This window comes from Dermacentor albipictus, unplaced genomic scaffold, assembly GCF_038994185.2.
Source record: "Dermacentor albipictus isolate Rhodes 1998 colony unplaced genomic scaffold, USDA_Dalb.pri_finalv2 scaffold_14, whole genome shotgun sequence".
NCBI lineage: Eukaryota > Metazoa > Arthropoda > Arachnida > Ixodida > Ixodidae > Dermacentor > Dermacentor albipictus.
The window spans coordinates 9,961,422-9,984,653 of NW_027225568.1; the positions used below are offsets into that span (position 1 = coordinate 9,961,422).

At 51.7% G+C, this 23,232-nt stretch overlaps 1 protein-coding gene across 1 annotated transcript in view; it reads left to right on the forward strand.

Annotated features, from left to right (window-relative positions):
- Window positions 1-23,232, forward strand: part of LOC135913486 (uncharacterized) — a 175,327-nt gene that overhangs the window by 90,736 nt on the left and 61,359 nt on the right. Inside the window, exon 14 of the mRNA XM_065446053.1 lies at window positions 16,480-16,626. Within this exon, the coding sequence (XP_065302125.1) occupies window positions 16,480-16,626 (147 nt within the window). The remainder of the gene's footprint in view (window positions 1-16,479; window positions 16,627-23,232) is intronic.

Genomic DNA, 23,232 nt, shown 5'->3' on the forward strand with positions numbered 1-23,232 from the left:
TTGTCCTTTAATGATCAACTGCATAAATGATTGCCAAACCCTTTCTCAATTTAAGAAAAAAATGAAAATGATGCTTTCTTCTCCGGCCTCTCTTGCTTAGAATTGTACATTTCGTTTATTTTGAGCAAGTGCTATTTGAATGATTCTCTACATCAATGTTTCCGTGAATTAGAATGATGAATTCAATGTATAATATTAAATCTTAGGATAATTTGTCATATGTGACACAGCATTGTATTTCTGAACTTCCACTGATTTCTTTGACCTCGCAATGTAGTGAGATCTGAAGAATGCAGTATTTTATCGTGCCGACTTGCTGTCATAATGTGTGATCCCGAGGTGAAGACCCTGTCAGGAGGCATTGTTGCCACCTTTTGTCGCGCCTCGTGGACATCCTGTACCATCTATGTATGTGCGAATAAACTGCATTGAATTGTTCGTGGTGACGACGCAGGTGAAGGTAGGGTGAGGCGTAGAGGACCCAACTGTTCACAAACGCTTGGGCTGACTAGAGGGACTGGGTCCCTCGGAGGCCGCCACGCTTGGTATACACCCGCCGAATCATACGACTCACTTGTTCGCTGGTGCGTCGGTGAGCAGTCATGGTACCCTTAGGGTCCAGGAAGAGGTGGAGTTAAACCCCGAGAATCCAAAGGTACTGGACCGACGGGGCTAGCCTGGACGGGAGAGAAATCTGGGGTGGTGGTAGGTGGGTGACCGATAGGAGGGCCGATTTGGATGGGGACCACTCCAGGCCGCAATAAGCGGCGTAAGTGTCCGCTAGAAGGGCCGCCTGTTGTAGGCATTCCTCGATTTGAACCGGAGAGCAGGTGTTGGTCGACATTGTAATATCGTCAGCATAGAGCTCTTGGTGTATTCCCTCGAGCTCGTGAAGGAGGGAGGGGAGGTTCAGCATGGCGAAGTTGAAGAGTAGGGGTGAGAAGACCGCTCCTTGCGATCTACCCCGTGTGCATAGTGGATACGGGCCATGTTCTGTGGGATCGAGGCGGGTGAAGACGGCGCGATGAGAACGCGCGGATGTAGTCGAAAGTCTTCTGTCCGCAGTCTATGGTGGAAACGTTAGCGAGAATGCTACTATATTCGATATTGTCGAACGCGCCCCGAAGATCGAGAACGAGAACGGCTTTGTCATTTTGGCGCATAGTAGTCGGCTCCGTGATATCGTGGTGGAGCTGTAGCAAGACGTCCTTTGCCGACAGATATAGGCGAAATCCAAACATCGTGCCGGCAAAGGTCCCCCTAGCTTCCAAATAGGCGCAAAGGCGGTAGCGGACCATCGCTTCTATGAGTTTCCCGACGCAAGAGGTGAGAGAGATGGGTCTCAGGGACGCAATGCTAACTGGCTTGCCCGGCTTGGGCATGAATGTGACCAGCGATGTGGTCCTTTTTGATGGGAGCGTCGAGCCACCCCATATTGAGTTAATGAGGTGGAGCAGCGATAAAAGAGCCCGGTCAGGGATAATGGCTAGGAGCGACACTGTGATGCTATCCCGGCCGGGAGCGGTGGTCTGTCGCATTTTCGCCAGCGCAGCCCGCAGCTCAGGAAGCGTGTATGGAGCTTCGAGGTAGGAGTTGGGGGAACCAGAATGTGTATTCCGGGCCCACGGGGTCGACGGTGTGAGAAATGTATCGGTCGTAGGGATCCTGCGCGAGTTGATCTGTCCTGATCTGATAGGCACGCAAGGCGCGACGGAGTTGACACTGTGTTTCTCCGCGGGTGGTGGAGGAGTCCAGAAGGCTCCGGAAGAGTCGCCACGTGCTCTTGTAGCTCATCTGGCCTGCTACCTTTGTGCAGGTGTAGGTCCGATTTGAATCTGCAAGCTGCACAGAATATGCAGCCGCTTGTGCGGGTGAGCGCCTCGACACGGGAGCGGAGTTTGCAGTTCAGCTTATTTCGTCTCCAACGGCGTATGAGGCTGTGGCGAGCATCCCAGAGATGAAGGAGGTGTGGCTCTATAGCAGGAGTCACGTTAGAGGTGGCAAGGGTCTGAGTGTGCGCGCCTTGCGTATGAAGGGCATAGGATGCCCACGCCGCGTATTCGCCTGAATCGGGGATTGGGGGGAAGGGTTGAGATCTGAACTTTGTCCAGTCGGTAAGACGGGTCTGGCCCCAGTGTTGGCGCATGTGCTGTCGCAGTGGGAAGGCAATGCGGAGCAGAAAATGATCGCTACTGACGGTTTCATCGAGATTCTCCCACGTAGCATCGGGGATATTACGGGTGAGGAAGAGGTCCGTGCAAGTGTCACGTGAGACCGAATTACCGCAACGTGTGCGATGTACCGGATGGGTGAGCAGTGTGATATTGAGCGAGGAGATGAGCCCCTTAAGCTTTCGGCTTCGATTTTTCTCGCAGTGGTAGCCCCAGTGAAGGATGAGGGCATTAACGTCGCCAACTATCACCAGGGAATGACGGGCCGCCGTACGCAAGGCCTGATGGAAGGGTTGCGTGAAGGAGACCCCCGAAAGGTGAGGGGACAATACAGTGACAGAATTTAAGTGAGGAGTGCTTTTGTCATCGGGCTTGAATGTCCCAGGGGAGTCTCCAATCATGTCTTGCATTTACCTCAGTTTCTCACTTATCAAAGCCCCGCTAGCGATAATATTGACGTCTTAGAGATGCTCGAGCACTACTCTATCACTTTAGCTTGACTTAATATTTGCCTTTCGTGTCCCTTTAAAGGTTCTTCTCTACTATTTCTATTAGAATCGATTAGAACATTCTCATTCGAGGACCACTGCTGGAAAATCGATTCATATTGTGAATCGAAACCCTCGATTCACAATATGAATCGAGGGTTTTGTCCCTCCGCTGAGGGAGCACTGAGATCATGCAGTAGTCGTACGGGAGCTCCAGATCAAGATCGATCTGAACTGCCGTGTACATCTTACGCACGAGGAGGCCAGTGGTGGTACAGCCTACGTAGGGGCAGTACCGGGAAGGGCTGGTATTGAGCCGGATTCCTGGAGTGCCAAAACGGCCGGTTGAGAGACAAGTGATTGGATACATAAGGAAAGGCGTGAGCGCTTTCACCTCTTCCCGAAACCTTTGGAGTTCCGCTGCATGATGATGCGCAACGGCAGATTTGAATGGGGTGTACGATTGGTGGCCATCATGAATGTACTAGATTTTAGGTCTCATCCTCCATGCCCTGTTCGGGGCCTTGAGAGTTAAGAAGGGAGATGGAAACCGGGTTGCCCTGTGTTGAGGTGGTGGTGGCCACCTTGATGCGCCGGGGCGTGGAAGCGACACTATTTCGCGAGGTAGAGCAGGATCGTGATATTTTGGATTTAAACTGAGTAATCGCCCAGGCCTGAATGGCCTGCACTACCTCAGCTACAATGCGTTGAACGGAAAAAGTGGAGATGTGGTGGCCTCAGCTACAATGCGTTGAACGGAAAAAGTGGAGATGTGGTGGTGGAGCAGATTGTCAAGGCGGGAGACGCGCTCCTCGAGGGGCAAAGTTGCATCAATGGGCAGATGGGCAGAGGGGCGTTAGCTACGGTGGCCGGGGGAGTACTCGGTGTGGGCGCCGCCGGAGGTCTAGGCTTGAGGGCAGCGGCCAGCGGGGCCAGGCGCCTGCGAAGCGCGCTGTTACAAGGATGCAACTTGCTTGGTCAGTAAGGCAATTTGCCATTGAAGGTCCGCGTTTTGCTTGCGGAGGGCCGCAAGTTCAGGGGAGAGAAGGACACCAAGGGGGGGGGGGGGAGGAGAGGCTTGGGAGCAGCAATTCCTGCCCAACTACTCACCTGTGGTGGCGCCGCCTAGGCATCGGGCGGTGGAAATTCTAGAGTTTCGGCCGGGCGCGTGGAGCCAGGCTGTTTAGGGTGGGCGCCCTTCTTGTCGTAGAGTGGTGGTGATGCGAGCCCTCGGGGATGTGCCGAGGGTGACGTGGGCTTCCGGTATTTGCCCGTGCAGCCCCTGGCTCCGGTATCGTGAGCACCGTGGCAGAGGAAGCTCTTGGGGTGGCAATCGTGGTCGGTGAGACCTTCGGGAGCGAGGATCCCACACTGGGTACAGCGGTCTCGGTTGGCGTGGGGGCACACAGATGGCAGGTGGCCTATGATAGGGCAATGAGGACAGGCCAGGATTGTCATTTATATATTGCGGAACGTATGTCGCCACGCAGTGGTAAAAGAGGAGGAAAAGGTTTGCAGTCACTGACCAAGTCTAGCGAAAAAAAAGACGTTTCTGAACCCGTACGGGTTCCTTGTTCACAATGAGGCCAACGAGACCAGTAGTGGCATATTAAAGGCTACGTTTGTGACGTAATGACTGATTGTAGATGATTGGCATGCTTCCATCTGCTCGGTTCATGGCCCCGGTTGTCGATTGGATGACGGATGACTCAAGAAGAAGCCTCGCTGTCAGATTTCGCGTTGTCAGCAAAAGAAATCGGGGAGCTTCGTGCCGTCGAAGGTAACCACCACCGTGGTGGAGTCGCCGAGTTTACGAGCCGCAAGGATGGCCCTTGGGGCCAGTGAAGTTCTAACTTGATTTTTTAGGGAGTCTTGGTAACGTTGATGGTGATAACCCCTCTGCAAGTTTCCCCGGAAGACTTGGTGGGACCTCAGACGGGTAGCCGCTGGTCCCCCACCGGCAGCTGGAAATCTCTGAGGAGTCGTTGAGGATCGGGCAGCACGGTGGTGCTGCCGATAATGATGTTCTGGTCCGAGATTGGTCACACTTGAACTTGTGTGGTGGTCTGGTCACCTAGGTAAGCCCGGATTGCGTCGCCCAGACGATCAGCCGGAGAAAAGGTTCGGAGCTCGCAAGGAACGCGAGGCTTGAGGACCATGAGGCAGTCGTCTCGGGAGAGGCGAGGAGTTTGATGCGGACGCTACTTGTGTTGCTTCGCCGACGGCCAGGAAGCAGAGGCACGCACGGTGTCTGTGGGACGCCGCGCATGTGTGCCTTACGCAACTGCGGAGTTGCGGTCAGCTGCGGCGTCTCGGTGCAGGGACGCGGGCTTGAATTTCGATTGCTTGTGTTTCCAGATATTCACCATATCTTCGACGTATTCGTTCTCCGAGGGCATAAGTTGGTCGGTGGAGGAAGTCTCCATCCTAAGCACTTGCGTTGAGGCAGGGTCGTAGCCCGTAACCACAGTGGCTGCCGCCATCGTCGGGCTGAAAGCCACGACGAGGGACGCTAGGCGTAATGAGACAAGGCCTAGCGTGGCGGCGTGGTAGCCGGGAGTGAAACCAGTCTCTCAAAGTCGCCTGCTGGGTGAGCTCGGCAATTCGAGCCTCAAGTTTCGGTTATGCCTTTGCCGGCGCCACCGGCAGACGAGGCAATGCGCCGTTTCTCAGAGGTGGAGGAGGTGGTTAACGACGTCCGATGCCACCTAGGAAAGGAGAATATGGGTTTCGGTGGAGCGAAAGGTAGAAACCAATTGCCGTACAATCTTTGCAATGAAGCGTGTTCGTTTTAGAATCACCATTTTCCTATTTTTGTAATTTTGTACATGCTGCCTTTCCCGACGCAATAGTCTGTATCATTAAGCATTCTTTTATGGTTCCTCGTAACCCAAGTTTTTGTTACTTTGACTTGCATTGCCGACTTTGTATACACTCACTCCTGCCTGGACTGCCAAGAGGCAGTTGGCAGTATGTAATAAATAAATAAATAAATAAATAAATAAATAAATAAATAAATAAATAAATAAAATAAATTGGTGGGACCATGACTGGTAGCCTTGCTCTCGAGTATGGATGTCACAGTGCTGTAATTTTGTCTAAACTTGACCAATCTGGCAGTCGGGCCTGTGTAGTGGGTTTTCCTAATAACTTTCTCTGAATCATAGGGTTTAGGATGCAGTGGTCGCTACCAAGCGTCTCCTCGGTGTTGACCAAGTCTGCATACTGAAGGTTTCGGGTAAAGGCCAAATCCGGACACGTATCCAGAGTCACGGAATTCCCTATACGGGTTGGGTGGACGGGGTCTGTGTGAAGAGTGAGGCCTAACGTTGACGCAAGCTCCGCCAACTTACGTTCCCGTTTCTCTTCACGCCGGTACCCCCAGACTCGATTAGGGGCGTTGAAACCACCCAGAATCAAAAGGGGGTCCCGACCCACAACTCTTAGTGCACGGTTGAAAAGTCCGAGAATGCTACATGACAATTTTGGTCTGTAGTAGACATTTAGAATGTGCGATTGTGGGTCCTGTTTGCGGAGAGGGAGGAGAGTCACCATTACATGGAAAAAATCAAGGTGGAGGTCTAGTGGTCCAGATGTGCAGTGTAATTTTTATGACCGCATAGGCAAGACGACGGGTCCTGCTGAAACGTCGTATAGTTTAAGGTGGCGCCCGTTCCCGACTCCTCAAAGGCCACCACGGCTGGCATATGCTCGAAAGTTGAAAGGAAAAGCCGAAGGTCGGCCCGCTTAGTACGATACCGTAATCCTCGGCAGTTCCATTGAGTACAGTGATGGGAGAGGCCAATTTAGATAAGGGGGAACGCCTACACCGAGGTTGTACCGCCATGTTCATATCTAGGGGTTAGAGGAGCGAAGGTACGTGTCCTGGAGCCAGCAATCGGCGCCTGTAATTCAGCTCTTAGGAGCGGGCAGCTGTCCTCATCTTCAAAATCATTTGTTCCACGACGATTTGGAGGGCCGACCAGATGCGTCTTCAAGAGGACCGGCCTGGCTAGCCATGCGGGGGAGATTCGCGACATGTTGGGCAATCATGGTAGGAAGGGCCTCCATGACCTTGGCAATGGTGCGTTCTATTGCAGGCCCGATAACGGTCTCGAATTTGGCGTTAAGACGGGCTTCAAGATTGGCCACAATGGCGTCCGACATCACAGGCGCCGCAACGTCACTCTCCATAGCTTCTGCTAGGGGGGCAGATTGGAGGGGAAGAGCAGTTTCATCTTCAAAGGCTTCGATTTTGGCAAGTAGCATCTCGTTTTGGACCCGGAGAGATGCTACCAGGTTGTGAAGCTCGGAGTCGGTCGCCGAGTGAGGGGAAGAAGGGGGTCGGGAGGAGATGTCAATCCTACCCGAGCCGCTCACCTGTTTTCCCTTTTTGCCTGCAGTGGCCCAGGCACAGGTCTCGCCTTGGTAGTGGGCTTGCTTCCCCGATCCGCCATGTAGGGGCGGTGGTGGTGCTTGGTCGCCCTTGACGTCACGTACGCTTGAGGGCGCTTGCTTCTTGGAGATCGTGACGTCACCGCGGAGAGATGAATCACGGCCGGTGGCGTAATGCTGCTGACGTGACCTCCTGCCCGTCGAGCCAGGTTTCCCGCCTTTTGGGCGGCCATCTTGGTGTCGAGGCGGTACTTCGCGGTATAGACCCTGGAGTTCGTGGCATGGCCGCCACCGCAAATAGCACATCTCGGCTTGCACTCATGAGGGGCCCGCAACCCCTCCACGAAATGAGCCCGTAGTCCCCACAGGCCGCACTTATCTTGCGTTGGATTTGGGCATGGGTCTGCTCTGTGGCCTATGGTGCCACGCACACCACAGGCCGGGATAGTGCGAAGGTACGGCTGCAGTTAGACAATCTCTGAGTTGTAGGCAACTGTCCGTGGCTTCACATTCCCGGCAAAAGTCAGGCGAGCCTTATTGGAGGTTCCAAATTTGCGAATTTCCAAGAAGGTTCCATTTCTCCACTGGATACCATCTTCCAGAATTTCCGCTGTTTCTTGATTTGCCACAGTGATGACGCCGTAGCAACTTTCTTCGCCACTTTGCTTGAGATTGCCTCGAAGTGGCACGTCTCCCTGAGCCGATTTTATCACGAAGCCACCAAGCAGGCGGTCCCCTACGTCGCTGCGCCCGCTGTACCAGCCGCGGCCTCTGGCGAGCCGGAGTCGCTGAGTGGCGCGACCAACGGTGCTCTTTGACTGGAAGCGCGCAAGAAGCGTAAAAAGACAGGGCAGTAAGGGCGCTGGCTAGGCTGCCGGAGACGCGGCCGCGCGGCGGGCGTCAGACTCGGATGGCGGTGGCTCCCATGGCTCGGAGCTTGCTCAAGCGCATTGCTGTGGTAACTTCAAACTCAGACGGAGAGACTGACGCTCCTTCGGACATGAACGATGTTACTCCTTGTGTACAGTGTAAGGGTATCGAATGCGACTGCTCCGCATTGTCAGACAAGTCGCACGCTTCTACTTATGAGGCGTCTCTAGTCTTGAAGACTACGTCATAGGCAGTTCTAGCTTTCGTACCTCATTCGGCTAGTATTACTCAATACTAGCGTATTCTTTCTCTAGCCTATTCTTGTCTTTCCTTTGTTTTTCTTAGCTTCCGCTTAATTTCTTTCACCCAATATGGCTCCTTCTCTCATTATAGCTTCTTTCCATAGTAGAGGTTTGTCTCGAGCTTCCAAACAGTTACAGGTTGTTAACTTAGCGAAATGCAAAAGGCAGATATGCTCGTGCTATAAGAAGCTTGTGTCCATAGGTTAGGTCAAATCAGCAACTTTGACAGAATTTTCAGCACCACCTGCAGGCCTTTCTGGAGTAATGGCGAGTCGGGCTGCCGACGTACGGCCATCATTTTCATGCCGAATTTTAGCGGCCTCGTTCTTCGTCATGTCAGTGATGCAGAGGGCCGTATCCTGTCAGTGGATCTTGATTCCGCCATTTGAAATGTTAAAGTTTACACTCCATGTAGAGGTAGAGGTCAGAGAGAGCGTTTTGCTGCATTAGATTCGTACTTGGTAGGCCCTTCTTGGCTTATTCTTGTAGGAGATTTCAACTGTGTCTTAGAGCAGGTATATCGTGTATCCGTCAGAAGAAGTCGAAAATTAAAGGATAGGGCTGGAGATCTAGTACTGCGAGAGCTCGTCGATGGGCTGGGACTGATCGATGCTTGGCGCATGCTTCGCCCTGGACAGTCAGGCTTGACTTCGACAGGAAAGGGCATGCAGAGCCGCATCTATCGTTTTAACGTCTCATCGTCAATGGAATCCAGTATGCATTCTTCCCGGTTGGTTTCTTCTGCTCTTAGCGACCACTGATTCCTATTTCAGCGGTTTGCCGACTCAAACATAGTCTCGCAAGGGCAGAGACCGTGGTGTCTAAATCCACAGCTCCTAAAAGACAGGCAGGCAAGCGCAGAGGTATCGTGCATTGTCTTCCGCTCGCTCAGAAGGATCTAGAATCTAGAGAGAATCTAGAAGGCAGAGAGTTGGATGAAGTGAAGGCAACAGCATGCGAGTGCCTCAGGTCTTGGGGCAAGCGTCAAGCGCGCGAGGAGATTGAAATCATCTCCGACGCGAAGCTCCTGCTCTAGAAGGCACCGCCATGCGGGCCTGGTGTTGCTCCGGCGCGGGCCTCACTCCGAAAGGAACTTCGCAAACCGAGCAGAGCGGTGGGAAATAGAAGCACGGAGCAGCAGAAATGTGCAACGTAGACATCTTTCAAGGAACAGCACAACTCTCTTTTTCCTAGTTGATCCAAGCGATCGGAGCATAGTCGCGTCACCAGATGAAGTTCTTGCACGGGCGAGGCACTTTACATAAACTTGTGTGCCGAGCCAGCTGCAATTCCAGCTGTCTTTCCATTCGTTTAACCTACTTAGTCGTCGGAAGTTTGTGACTCAGTAATAGTCGAAGAGGAGCTATTTGCGGCTTTGAAGTCTGGGAAGCATAATCGCAGTCCAGGATCCGATGGTGTGACAGTTGAATTTTATGTGAAGCTTTGGACACTATTAGGGAAGCCGTTCACATCACTGGTGAGCAGGCTACTCAGTGAATTACCTCGGTCAGCGTCTCAAAGCAGCAGAAGCTGCTGCTGCTGGGTTAATCACTCTCCTCTGTAAGGATGAGTCGAGAAACACCGATCTAAGATGGCGTCCAATCACGCTTCTGAACTGCGATTACAAGCTCATAGCAAAGTGTCTGTACGCGGCTCACTCCAGTACTGAACACTGTTTTGGGTCCGCACGAGGCACGTTGTGTCCAGGGGCGTTCAACTCAGCTTCACGCTTTAGGAGTGAGGGACTTTATCTTGCGGGCAAATACCAGGAAAATTCCAGGTGTTCTCTGCTCCTTCGATAAGGAGAAGGCTTTTCATATCATTAGCCACATGTACCTTTACCGGGGTTTGGATGAGGCTGGTTTAGCATGGGTTCTCTGCGAATTGTCCAAGCTTTGTATTCTCTTCTGCTGTTCTCATACAGGATTGCGTCTCGGATGCTTTCACTGTGGGGCGTAGTGGACCGCAGCGGGATCCTCTCTCGCCTGCCCTCTACGTACTCGCTTTTGAACCACTTCTGTATAGGCTGTCCTGTGACAGTCGAATTGGCAGGTTCCTACTCCCACCATGTTGCCCTCTGGTAATAAAACATGTCTATTGTCGTCCAGGACGAGGCATCAGCTAGCACCATCTTGGATGTCATGGATAATTACTGCAAGGTGTGTGGTGCAAGGTTGAATAGGCCGGAAAGTTCAGCCATGTACCTCCGTCTAGTACGCTGCCCGTTCATTGTCTAACCGCGAGAACGCGGTTGCACATATTAGGTTTGCTATTCGATCCAGACGGCCTGTATCCTGAAAACTGGCGGCAAGCTAAGGGAAGCGTGAAGCCAGGATTCAGGAATTCACCGCTTTGTCATGTCCACTAACAGCTCGAGCGACAATTCTTCGCTCACTTTTCTTTTCCTTTCGCACGTACGTGGCGTGTGTTCCTCGGGCTCCAAACCGAACCAAGCTTATCTTGGAAAGGGTCCTCTTTCGTTTCCTCTGTAAATAGACAACTGGTTATGTAGCTCGGCAGGTGCTTCAGTTGCCCAAGGATAACGGAGGACTCGGAATTCCCGACCTGGGTGCCGTGGCTACAGCACTATACGTCATGTGGGCCCAGGTCGCTCTTAACTCGATATGCTCCTGACTAGAAGCTTTACTTCTTTCTTTATTAGTACCCGACACTGTTTGCTTCCCAAAGCACATTTCCCCACTGCGCGCCTCGTTCAGCTTCCCTTCCACCATTTATGCCGCGGCTGAGAACTCTCTGGTATGTCTCGGTGAAATTCACCCCGGCATCCATGTAGTTTAAACTCCAATCCAAAAACTAGTCGATATCCTCACCCCAAATCTACCCCCGCATTACCAGAGGTAAGATCTGTCCATCCACAAGTCCATGCTGGAAGCCCACTACGGCCAGTTTCCTCGACGCCAGGCGAGCTGCGGTCATCTACCGCCTGGCGCGATTGTGCCTGCCTATGAGTTACAGGCCCTGCACAACCATACCGGTTCATGGAGTGTGCCCTTTTCGTGATAGTCGTGAGTACTCGGTTCATATTGTTACGCAGTGCTTGCTTGCCGCGGCTCTTCTCCAGCGGATTGCTAATCTTCTTAGTTTTTCAGGTGTTCCATATGAGACTATTGGCTTCTTGTACCCTTTACCTAAGCAGGCGATCAACCATTTCGTGTTTCTTCTTGTTGAGTGCTCATAGCAAGTTCTGTTGGCATGCTGTGATGCGCTTTTCGAGGGAGGACACCGGGCCTTCACGAATTGCTTGCCAAAGCACATGAGGAGGTCTGATTCCATCTTACTAGGGAGCAACACCACCTGGGCGGCAAGAAGTTTCTCGAAGTGTGGGCTTGCCCTGCCGTGATTATTGAGGAGTCAGGTGGAAAGCCCTCGATTCATTTATGATGCATACTCCTAAGGTTTCTCGACTTGGCCGTGTGTGCCCGTCGATCTACGGGGAATTGTTTGGCTCAGTGGAATCCAGAGCCAGAACCGGTCGTGGCGCACCCTCGTGCGGTCGCGCTGCTCCGTGGATGGCTTTGGCGGTCTCCATGGTTGTATGCCTTGACCTCTTTTGTGTTAAGGCAATCCGAGGGTCTGTCAAGCTCGTGTCCTGTAAGACCGACATGACTGTTTCTGTGTTGAGTGCAGTAGCTCAGCTGTGCTGCGGCACAGCAGCCCCCTTGTCCGGGAAGGACCGCTGGCCCGAAACAAAGCGCCCGCCCAATCAAACCGGGTTGAGGGTGTAGCGCCGTGCAATGTACTGAATGATGCTGGGTTGATGAGTACATGTAAGCTGTGGGACACGGCACCTCCGGGTGCCAAATCCTCTTGCCATTTCACAACAGCGCATTAAAAAATTGGAGGACGCTTAAGCTTCGCCTTCAAGAGTGGAACGCGACAGCGTTCCTGTCGACCCGCCAAGGGGTGCAAGACAATGGGCCACAGGGCAGCCATCACTTACGAGGCGCCCTGCATCGGACGCGGTGAGCGTCGAGCCATATGGTCGAGCAACGCGGCGTGCGGCGCAGCAACGAAACGTGCGCCTGAGCAAGCGGAACGAACCAAAGAACTCGCTATCTCGGAGGGGGAAATGATGCACGCCAGCCAAACGTGATCGGCACGGGCAGAGAGATAGACAGATAGACAGACAGGGAGCAAGGCGAAGCGTTGTCAGGGGAGAGAGAGTCCGGGAGCGACCCGCCTCGCACAGCTCCAATGCTAAAACCCCTCAATTTTCCAAAAGTAGCGCCATTCTTAGATCTTTCCGCCACCCCGCTCACCCAGGCGCTTCCTCCTCCACTCCTCCTGTCGCCCCAGCCTCCTCCGCTCCCCCATTGGCCAATCTGTGTCACGTGAAAGCGGGCCCCGCGCTTTTGTATATTTTTTTCTTTCCGGCGCAGAGCAGGCGCCGCGCTTTTGTATATCTTTTCATTTCAGCGCGCTGCGACCCCCATTCTTGGGCCTGCGCGACGAAGTACGGCAGGCGGTTTGAAGGAGCGCGGTAGTTTTATACAATGTGTTAGGGCCGAGTGCTTAATTGCGATGCCGTACTGCTGCGCCTACGGTTGCCACAACAGACCCAGTGACGGCAAAAAGCGTTTTGTTTTACCATGCGCCGGGCGCAACGCAAAACGAAGAAAAGTGTGGATTCACAAGATCGGGCGGGCTGACTTCGAGCAAGTGGCAAAGAACGCGCGGCTTTGTGAAGTGACACGGCTCTTCCAACCTCTTGTTTTGACGCCCGTGTCAAAACGGGCCCGTGTCCAGTGCATTGGGGGTGTGTTAAAGAACCCCAGCTGCAAAAAAATTAATCCAGAGCCCCCATTATGGCGTGCCTTATGAGATCGTGGTGTTGGGATGTAAAACCCAAGAATCAACTTTTCTTCTGTCTTGTGCGCCTTGACTGTTCCAGTTAACGCAACACTGCTTCCTTGTGAAAACTTACAACGCAAAAGAATACAGACGCACGTAGTATACAGAGATAAAATTAGCACTTCAACAAAAGTGTTGCTGGTGCCAATGAGGGAGGGGGATAATTATTTTCTGAACCTCTTTCCAGTTGTCCCATCAAGTTCCTTCTTTCTTTTCTATCAAATTCTAACCATTTGCACTGTAGTAAATAAATAACGATTTCATATGCTGGTACGTTGTTAAAATTATCTATACCGCCTATGTGTGAAAACGTTGCTCATGGCCACCACAACCTGTGCATGAGCTACGTACATCTGTAAAAGGCGCGGAACAGAAACGGCCCTGCTGCCAGGCATTGCTGACCGCAGACAGTCGGAATCTCTCACGCGCCGGCCGAACAAAAGCATCCTGCAGGTACGTAAATTAACCTACGAAACCACGTGCACATACTTTCGCGCTGTCAAAACCTGAAACTCTGGTAATTACTCGCGTATCTGAGCACACCGCGTGCTTGTGTCGTGTTTCAGCAACACGAACTTTCAACGTGCGCGGGCTTTACGCCTTAAATACGCCTTGAATAATGGTGCTTTTCTCTATTTCTTCCGCAAATCCGACACGACATTCTTAAGGCCAGTTACCGACTGACAAAGCAAGATCTAGATTGAAAAAACTGCTCCGCAGGACTCGAACAAACTTTTCCGCGGATTTCCTCCCGTAGCGTGTTAGCCGTCGTCTGCTACGGCAGGCCCACCACCAGCGGCGCCACCGTCGAGGCCGCGCTGAGCGGAGGAGGAGGGAAGTGAATGGCGCTACTTTGGGAGATTGAGGGGCTTTATCCAATGCGCGCGTGGCGCGCCATCTGTCGGGGCAGCGCCGTACATGGAGAGGAGGGGGTCTTCTGTGTTTGCCGCAAGATGGCTCTGCGTGTGCGGAAAGCGCAGAAGAAATGCAGCGGAAGCGCACTTCGCTACTCGTGTAATTGCGACTTCTGTAAGTTACATGTTCATAATTACCGATATACAGCACAGTATAACCCTCCACGGCTCGTTTCGAAGGCAACACCGCATTCACTAGAGGCGCGTTTGTACTGCTTGGAAGCATCGAACTCGTGGCTGAGTGGTAGCGTCTCCGTCTCACACTCCGGAGACCCTGGTTCGATTCCCACCCAGCCCATCTTGGAAGTTGCTTTTTATTTATGAAGTGCCTGCCGTGATTTATCCTCCTGAGACCCGGGATGTATTTTGGTGCACAGATTTTTCCCAAACTTCCAGAATAAGTCAGTAGGGTTGAGAAGGGGAAAAGTGTTGAATATTTTTTCAACAGCCCTGATAGTTTCAGCTCAGCGCGATGTCCATTATATTGGACACTGGGATGCTACCCGGTCTTTTTTCACCCAGCGCGCACGTAATGACGTACCGCAGATATTGCGCTCAAACTCGTGTGCGAAAATATTTTAATAACTCGAAAGGCAAAGTAGTGAATAAAGTACATAAAAGGAGCATTCCTCTGCTCAACGAAAATTTTGCTCTTGTGTTCACTTCCTGTGGGTAATTTCAAAACACCTTTGTGTCCTTGGTGAAGCAGAAGAAGAGCGGACATTTGGGGCAAAAAAACTTTGTTTTCGTGTCGCAGCGCTGTAGTCTGCAACGGGCAGCGTTTCCAGTGTGTGCCAGCATTGGGCAGTTGGTAGTGCTCTTTTCTTGGGGTTCTCGAGGAGACAGTCGAGCCTGCTTTGATGGTGGATGCCACTCGGCTTCATTCTCACTCTCCGTTTCATCCTGCTTCTTCCCGTAAGCCACGAGAGTCTCAGCAACAGATTGGCAGAACTGCATATATTTGAGTATTTCTTTCCACTGTTTCTTTAGGGAGCGAATGTCCCTCGTGTACTGCACCCAGGAGTTCCTGAGGGCAATGTCGAAGAGGTGAAAGATGACTCTGATTGTCCACTTGTTGACGCGTGCTTTTATCCTGTAGTAACTTTTCATACGGTCTGCCTTGTCAACACCGCCCATGTTGACGTTGTACATGCGCACAATATCTGGCAGAGGGATATCGATATGTTTTCCCCTCACGAGACCACGTGCGACAGGTGTCTTGTGGGTCCAAGCCATGGATTGAAAAAGGAAAAGTATCGGCTTAATTCATCAGACACGCGAGGCCGGTCCCCTAAAGAAAAAAAAGAGACGCGATTTTGTCCACAAGCCACTAAATGCCAACAGTACTCGTCTGCTGTTCATGACAAGGCCATCACAAAAGCGCAGTAAAAGAAACCGGGTTGAGTCCCAGCGTCCAACGTAATGGACACGCGAAATCAAAGGAAGTCTAAAATAAAGCAAGCGCGCGAACAGTTTAAATTCCGTATTCTGCGCGTACGCTTTTGTATTAACTTTAATATAATATCAAGGATATGCCCTGAAAGCAGGTCGAAATACGAGAAACCGTGCTTGCTTCTCCGGCAGTTGCCGTAAAACGCTGTGCCGCAGAATGCCGCCATTGTGGAACTGTTTCGGCGGGAATTTGAACGATGTATTTTCATTAATGCTGCATAGATGGCACAAGCAGGTGTCCAATAAGTTGGACAGTGCGGTTTTATGAGGATGAAAGCCTTGTTACAGGAGTACTGTCTCATTTCTGAATGTCCAATATATTGGACAAATCCCCATAGCCGGGTCTCAGGAGGTTATCGTTCACGGTCAACGCCGCCGACTCCGACGACACCGGCTTTTTTGCGACACGAGCTCCTTAACGCTATCGCGTTGAAATGGGTGACGCATGTGCTCTTTTTCGCCTACTGGTGTACACATGCTCCAACCGTCTACTGTTTTCAGTGTAGTCAAAGCTTTCGCTTTGATGAAATTATTATGGCTTGAGTTGTCGCTATCTGGAGGAGAAGCCAAAAGATTTGTGCTCATCTAGCTGCCGGGGAGGGGGGGGGGCTAGGAAGGTCCGTGGCCATGACAGGAGTCTAGCTGTGGGTGACTTGTAGCTACTTTGTTGCGGGAAATTTTTTATTGGGTTTAACTCAATGTGGGCTTCGTTCTTTCCAAATTCTCTTGAATGTGCTGCCAATCACACGCCCAGAGGACACTTCATTTTTCATAACTCGCAGGTATTTTCAGAGCCCGGAAGGACCAAGCAAACGATAACGACAATTAAACCTCATTTGGTGTTTCTCATCCCGTTCTACCCTTTCTCAAGTACAACTTACGCCCTAAAACGAGCACAACGAACAATATATGCCGGTCGTACTGTACCATTCTATACTCCGTCCATAAACGCAACTTGGAATTCAGTTCTGCGCGTCTTCATTCATGTCGCCGCGGACATCTGGGACGTGCGCAGGTGACGTCGTCGTGACCAAGAACCCGTGCATGCACCCGGGCGACATCCGCAAGCTGACCGCGGTGAACGTGCCACAGCTGCATCACGTGCGGGACTGCATCGTCTTTCCAGCCAAAGGGGACCGACCGCATACGGACGAGATGGCGGGTACGTACACAATCCGCTTTTTCCATTTTCCTTGTTGCCCTCTGCCGCACGCCGCTGGAAACGATTTGAAAGGGTGCTGGGGCTTTCGCCGCTTGATTTGTGTACCGGCGCCCACGTTGTGTGCGCGTCGCTTGTGTGTTCAGTCGATCGTAAATAATTAATAATGGCTTCTCCGGGGCAACTTGTCATTCCTGGAAGCCATATAGCACTCACCGACTGCTCGTTGAGCAGGCCTGAGTGCGCTGTTGTGCCAACAGTGCGGCCGATAAACGCACGATCAGTTCCCTTTGCCAACATGGATGCCTTGGAGTTTCTTTTTGCTGATATCTGCAGTCGCACATTTTTTTGCATTCCGTTTGTACATCCGTTAGACATTTCGCATATTCAAAAAGTGTTTGAGCGCAGCCTTGCCTTCCATGTCAGATTTAGCAAAGTGGTGCACTTGTTTACATCGACATCTACAGCCACAGATCGTTGCTAGCGTTAGATATTTGGGAAAATGATAATCACTGATGTGAAATGATGTCAAAAGGTAACAAAACATACATATCTGCGCATATGAGTGGTGGTGTTCCACCCTGAGAGGAGTCAATATGAGCGGCCGAGTCACTTAAACAAACGCAACTGTGATCCCCATGCATACTGTATGAATTGGTAATTTATCGCTTTCTTTAACTTCATCATGCAGTTGGCGCATGCTATATTAAGCATCATTAGAAAAGCTGTGCTTGCTTAAGCGCTCATTTATAGGCCGTGAAATTCTCTCGCGAGACGGTTGTTTATACTGCTGTACCGACTGCGCGTCTCTTGTTTCCCGTTCGACGCAGAGGTAAACAGTGCAACTCTGGAATTGAGAAACTTCACAGCATAACAACAGATAAAGACCCATCGATCTAAGTTGCAAATGCAGCTGGCAGCATAAGGAAACGGTGACGTACAGATGCATGTTGACAGCACGTTGTGTTGCAGCTTGCCGCCTAATATGTGCGCACCGTGCGAAGTGAAGAGTAGTCGATTTCGAATCGCCAAAGCTGAACTGAGCTATACTGAACTGAACTATAAAAGCAGTTTCCTTCGTCTTAACTGCTTACATTTCAGTTCAGGTCCGCCGACAGCGGGCGCACGAATTCGACGGCGCTGAGCCTTATTGCCTTTGCTGACCAGGATCAACTTTGGCTCAAGCATCATGTGCATGGCTTGAGAGGATTGAAGCTTGTGCACTTCAACTTCTTAAGCACGTTTGACTCGTTTTGACAGCGATTAATTATATACGCAATCGAAGACGCTGCGGCTATCGTGTTATTGGTTTGACACCAGATCGCACAGGGTTCGGTCACACGATGCTCGTCACACTGACTTTGTCAGTGCTGTCGACATGAAAGCCCCTCACAGTATACAAATCGCACCCGTCGATTGGGTTGTTGTCGGCGTGGTATGATAAAATGGTCCCAGCGACACATTGTGTTCAATAGTCGGCCAATCGTTGGCGTGAGCGTCTCGTCGGTTTCGTATCGACCCATTGTTACCACGTCTTAAGCGAGTTCGTGAAGTTAGGCACACGCTGCCACTACCAGGAAGTGAGGCCCGATGCTTTAAGAAGACTTCGACAGCAATGTAATGTTTTTGAGTATCGCTCAAGTGTAACGCTAGCCATTTGCCAGCCATCAATAAAAGACGGCAACTACCTGGCTCAAGCTGCAGTCTGAACCACTTGGACGAAGCGCTGGACGCTTTCTGTTTTAAAGTTGGGCCGCAGTCTTACGCTACGCACGTGTTCGGCACCACACCGACGTCAAGCTACAAGTGGAGTTTCAACGTGGTACACGGCACGAGTGATTGCAGTGGCGCTTCTGAGCACATCATTACAGCGAAGCTGGACACATCTGCTGTCTAATAAAATTTTCGTGTCGTTGTTGTAAGGAAAAAGTTCCCCATACGTGGGTCGATACTGAAGGTAAAGCGCAATGCCGGGCCGATCCACGGCGGAGGTGAAGCAGGCGTTAAGCACACCCCATACGTGGGCCGTTCCCGAAGATAGTGCAATACCGGGACGACCCGCGCCGGACGTGAAGAAGCACTTCCCATGCCTAGACCGATCCCGAAAATAGTGCAAGCCGGGCCTACCCGCGACGGAAATATTAAATTATGGGATTTTACTTTCCAAAACCACTTTCTGAATATGAGGCACGCCATGTTGGAGGACTCCGAAAATTTCGACCCCTTGGGGTTCTTTAAAGTGCACCTAAATCAAAAAAGTACACGGGTGTTTTCGCATTACGGCCCCTTCGAAATGCGGCCGCCGTGGCTGGGCTTCGATCCCGCGACCTTGTGCTCAGCAGCCTAACACCATAGCCACTGAGCACCCGCGACGGAGGATAAACAGGCGTTAAGTACTCCATATACGGGGGCCAATCCTGAAGATAGTGCACTGCCCGGTCGACCCGCAGTGGAGGTGAAGAAGATGTTAAGCACTCCGCATACGTGGGCCGATGTCGAAGATAGTGCAATGCTGGGCCTGCCAGCAGCGGAGGTGAAGGAGGCGTTAAACACTTCCCATACATGAGCTGATCCCGTAGTTAGTGCAATGCCCGGCCGACCCGCGGCGGAGGTGAAGCAGGCGTTAAGCTCTCCCCTTAAGTGGGCCGATCCTGAAGTTAGTGCAATGCCGAGCTGACCCACGGTGCAGGTGAGGCAGGCGTCAAGCACTCCCCGTACGCGGGCTGCTCCCGAAGATAGTGATACACCGGCCAGACCCGCGGCGGAGGTGAAGCAGGCGTTAAGCACTCCGCATACGAGGGCTGATCCCGATGTTAGTGCAATACCGGCCAGACCAGCGGCGGAGGTGAAGTAGGCGTTAAGCACTTCCCATACATGGGCTGATCCCGTAGTTAGTGCAATGCCCGGCCGGACCCGCGCGGAGGTGGAGGAGGCGTTAAGCACTTCCCATACAGGGGCTGATCCCGTAGTTAGTGCAATGCTCGGCCAACCCGCGGCGGAGGTGAAGCAGGCGTTAAGCACTCCCCATAAGTGGGCCGGTCCCGGAGGTATTGCAATGCCGGGCCTACCCACGGCGGAGGTGAAGCAGACGTTAAGCACTCCCTATACGAGGGCCGATCGTGAAGCTAGTGCAATGTCGGGCCTACCCGCGGCGGAGGTGAAGCAGGCGTTAAGCACTCCCCATAAGTGAGCCGATCCCGGTATTGCAGTGCTGGGCCTACCCGCGGCGGAGGTGAAGCAGGCGTTAAGCACTCCCCATACGAGGGCCGATCCCGAAGATAGTGCACTGCCCGGCAGACACGCGGCGGAGGTGAAGCAGGCGTTAAGCACTCCCCATGCGTGGGCCGATCCCGTACTTTTCGTATTTACTCATGCTGTTGGCCTGTCGGCAGTTACAGGGTGGGCCAAAGCAGCACTTCAACAATTAGTACAATGCATGGTATTGAAATAATACAGACAGCACAAAAATAAAACAAGTAAATAGCGGTATTTCGGTAATTAGTACGGTACATGAAGGCAGTACATGAATAGTGTTTTAATAGGTGAACATAAGCGAACAAAGAAGATACATAAGCGAAATATTCTACAGATACTCCGATCAATATGATTATAAATGCAGTGTTAATAAACGAGGTCATACACCCCTTCCCTCAAAAAAAAGAAAGAAAAGAGAAAAAGCACGTATGCGTGCGTGCATCTTTCAATGTTGCTTCTAGTTTTTCTCGAATACTTCCGCATTGATGCTTTCTCGCATGGACACCGGTAACTTATTCCATTTTCTAATGGTTCTTGGAAAGAAGGAAAATAAATGCGTAAGCGTTAATGTGCATCTGAGGTATTTGAAAAGTATTAAATTTGCTTTTCCGTAGTGTTCTATCTTGTCCTGCTATCAAATACTGTTCGCTATTGATGTTGAATGTGTTTTTAGTGAGAAGAAAAAAGAACTTTAACCTAGCTATGCGCCTGCGTTCCGGGAGCGTAGGCAAGTTCAGCAAACCGAGCATTCCGGAGACCGAATCTGTGCGAGCATAACGTGATAGAATAAACCTAGCTGCTCGTCGTTGAACTCTTTCCAGTCTCTCAATTAACCCTGAGTGATAAGGGTCCCAGATTATGCTGGCATATTCTAACGTTGGTCGAACGTATGTTAAGTAAGCTGTTAGTTTTACTGACTGCGAGGCTAACTGCAATTTCCGTCGCAAGAACCAAAGCTTCTTTTCCGCAGTTTCGCATATTTTTAAAACATGGTTCGACCAGCTTAAATTCGCGGATATATATATGCCTAAGTATTTCAGCACGTCAACCGAGGAAAGCGGCGAAGAAATCATTGTGTAATTAAAATAAAAAATATGATTTATTTTATTTGTTATGCGCAATACAACAGTTTTGCTCTCATTTATTTTCATTTTCCATTTGTCACACCATTTGTCTACAGCCCTAATAGCGTCACTGAGTAATTTCTAATGTTCTGTGCTATAAATTTCTATGTATAGTAAGCAATCGTCAGCAAATAGTCGCACCGTGATACCTTCGTCAATTTCAGAGGAAATGTCATTAATATATAATAAAAATAGTACAGGACATAACACAGACCCCTGTGGGACACCAGACGTTACGTTCAACGGCATTGATTTAATGTGTTCCACTTCTACACATTGGGTTCTGCCCTGGAGGTACGCGGTTATCCATATTACTATTTTCGCGTTTATTCCCATATAAGTCAGTTTCACAATCAATTCTGCATGTACCACTCTGTCGATTGCTTTCGACAGATCAAGACAGATGGCATCTATCTGTTTCTTATTGTTTAATGCGGTGGCAAAGTCATGGATTGTTCCAAGAAGCTGTGTTGTTGTGGAAAGGCGCTGTCGGAATCCGTGTTGGTTGGGAAAAAATGAGTTCGTATTTTCGATGTACGTGTAGATTCATGTGGCTTTTCAATTCACTTTTGAAATAAGTTATACCATGTGTTTGGCGCATGATAGCCTAAGTCGCTTATGCGCCATAAAACCCAATACAATACAATACAACATGTTCTAGGAGCTTGCAGCAAACGCAAGTCAGCGATATCGGACGATAATTTTCAATGATCTGTCTAGTCTAGTAGTTAGTGCAATACCCGGCTGAACCGGGGTGGAGGTGAAGCAGGCGTTAAGCACTCCCCATGCGTGGGCCGATCCCGAAGATAGTGCATTGCCGGGCCTGCCCGTCCTGGAGGTGAAGCAGGCGTCAAGCAGTTCCCTACATGGGCCGCTCCCGCAGTTAGTACAATGCCCGGCCGACCCGTGGCGGAGGTGAAGCAGGCGTTAAGCACTCCCCATTAGTGGGCTGATCCCGAAGATTCTGCAATACCGGCCCGACCTGCGGCGGAGGTGAAGCAGGCGTTAAGCACCCGCCATACGTGGGCTGATCCTGAAGATAGTGCAATGCCCGGCCACCCCGCGGCGGAGGGGAAGCAGGCGTTAAGCATTCCCCATAAGTGGGCCAGTCGCGAAGTTAGTGCAATGCCCGGCCGTCCCACGGCGGAAGTGAAGCAGGCGTCAAGCAGTCCCCTACATGTGCCGCTCCCGCAGTTAGTACAATGTCCGGCCGACCCGTGGTGGAGTTGAAGCAGGCGTTAAGCACTCCCCATATGTGGGCCGATCCCGAAGTTATTTCAATGCCGGGCTGACCCGCGGCGGAGGTGAAGCAGGCGTCAAGCACTCCCCATTAGTGGGCTGATCCTGAAGTTTGGCAATACCGGCCCGACCTGCGATGCAGGTGAAGCAGGCGTTAAGCACTCGCCCTACGAGGGCTGATCCTGAAGATAGTGCAATGCCCGGCCGCGCCGCGGCGGAGGGGAAGCAGGCGTTAAGCACTCCCCATAGGAGGGCCGATCCCGAAGTTAGTGCAATACCGGCCAGACCCGCGCGGAGGTGGAGGAGGCGTTAAGCACTTCCCATACAGGGGCTGATCCCGTAGTTAGTGCAATGCTCGGCCAACCCGCGGCGGAGGAAAGCAGGCGTTAAGCACTCCCCATACGAGGGCCGATCCCGAGTGCAATGCCGGCCCTACCTACAGCGGAGGTGAAGCCGCGGTAAGCACTCCCCATACGTGGGCTGATCCCAGAGATAGTGCATTGCCGGGCGTGCCGGCAATGGAGGTGAAGCAGGCGTCAAGCAGTCCCCTACATGGGCGGCTCCCACAGTTAGTACAATGCTCGGCCGACCCGTGGCGGAGGTGAAGCAGGCGTTAAGCACTCCCCATATGTAGGCCGATGCCGAAAATTCTGCAATACGGGCCGGACCTGCGGCGGAGGTGAAGCAGGCGGTAAGCAATCGCCATACGTTGGCCGATCGCGAAAATAGTGTAATGCCGGGCTGACCAGCGGCCGAGGTGAAGCAGGCGTTAAGCAATCCCCATAAGTTGGCTGATACCGAAGATATTCAAATGCCGGGCCGACCTGCGGCGGAAGTGAAGCAGGCGTTAAGCGCTCCCCATACTTGGGCCGATCCCGAAGGTAGTTTAATACCGGCCCGACCTGCGGCGGAGGTGAAACAGCGTTAAGCACCCCCGATACGTGGGCCGATCCCGAAAAAATTATGGGGTTTTACGTGCCAGAACCACTTT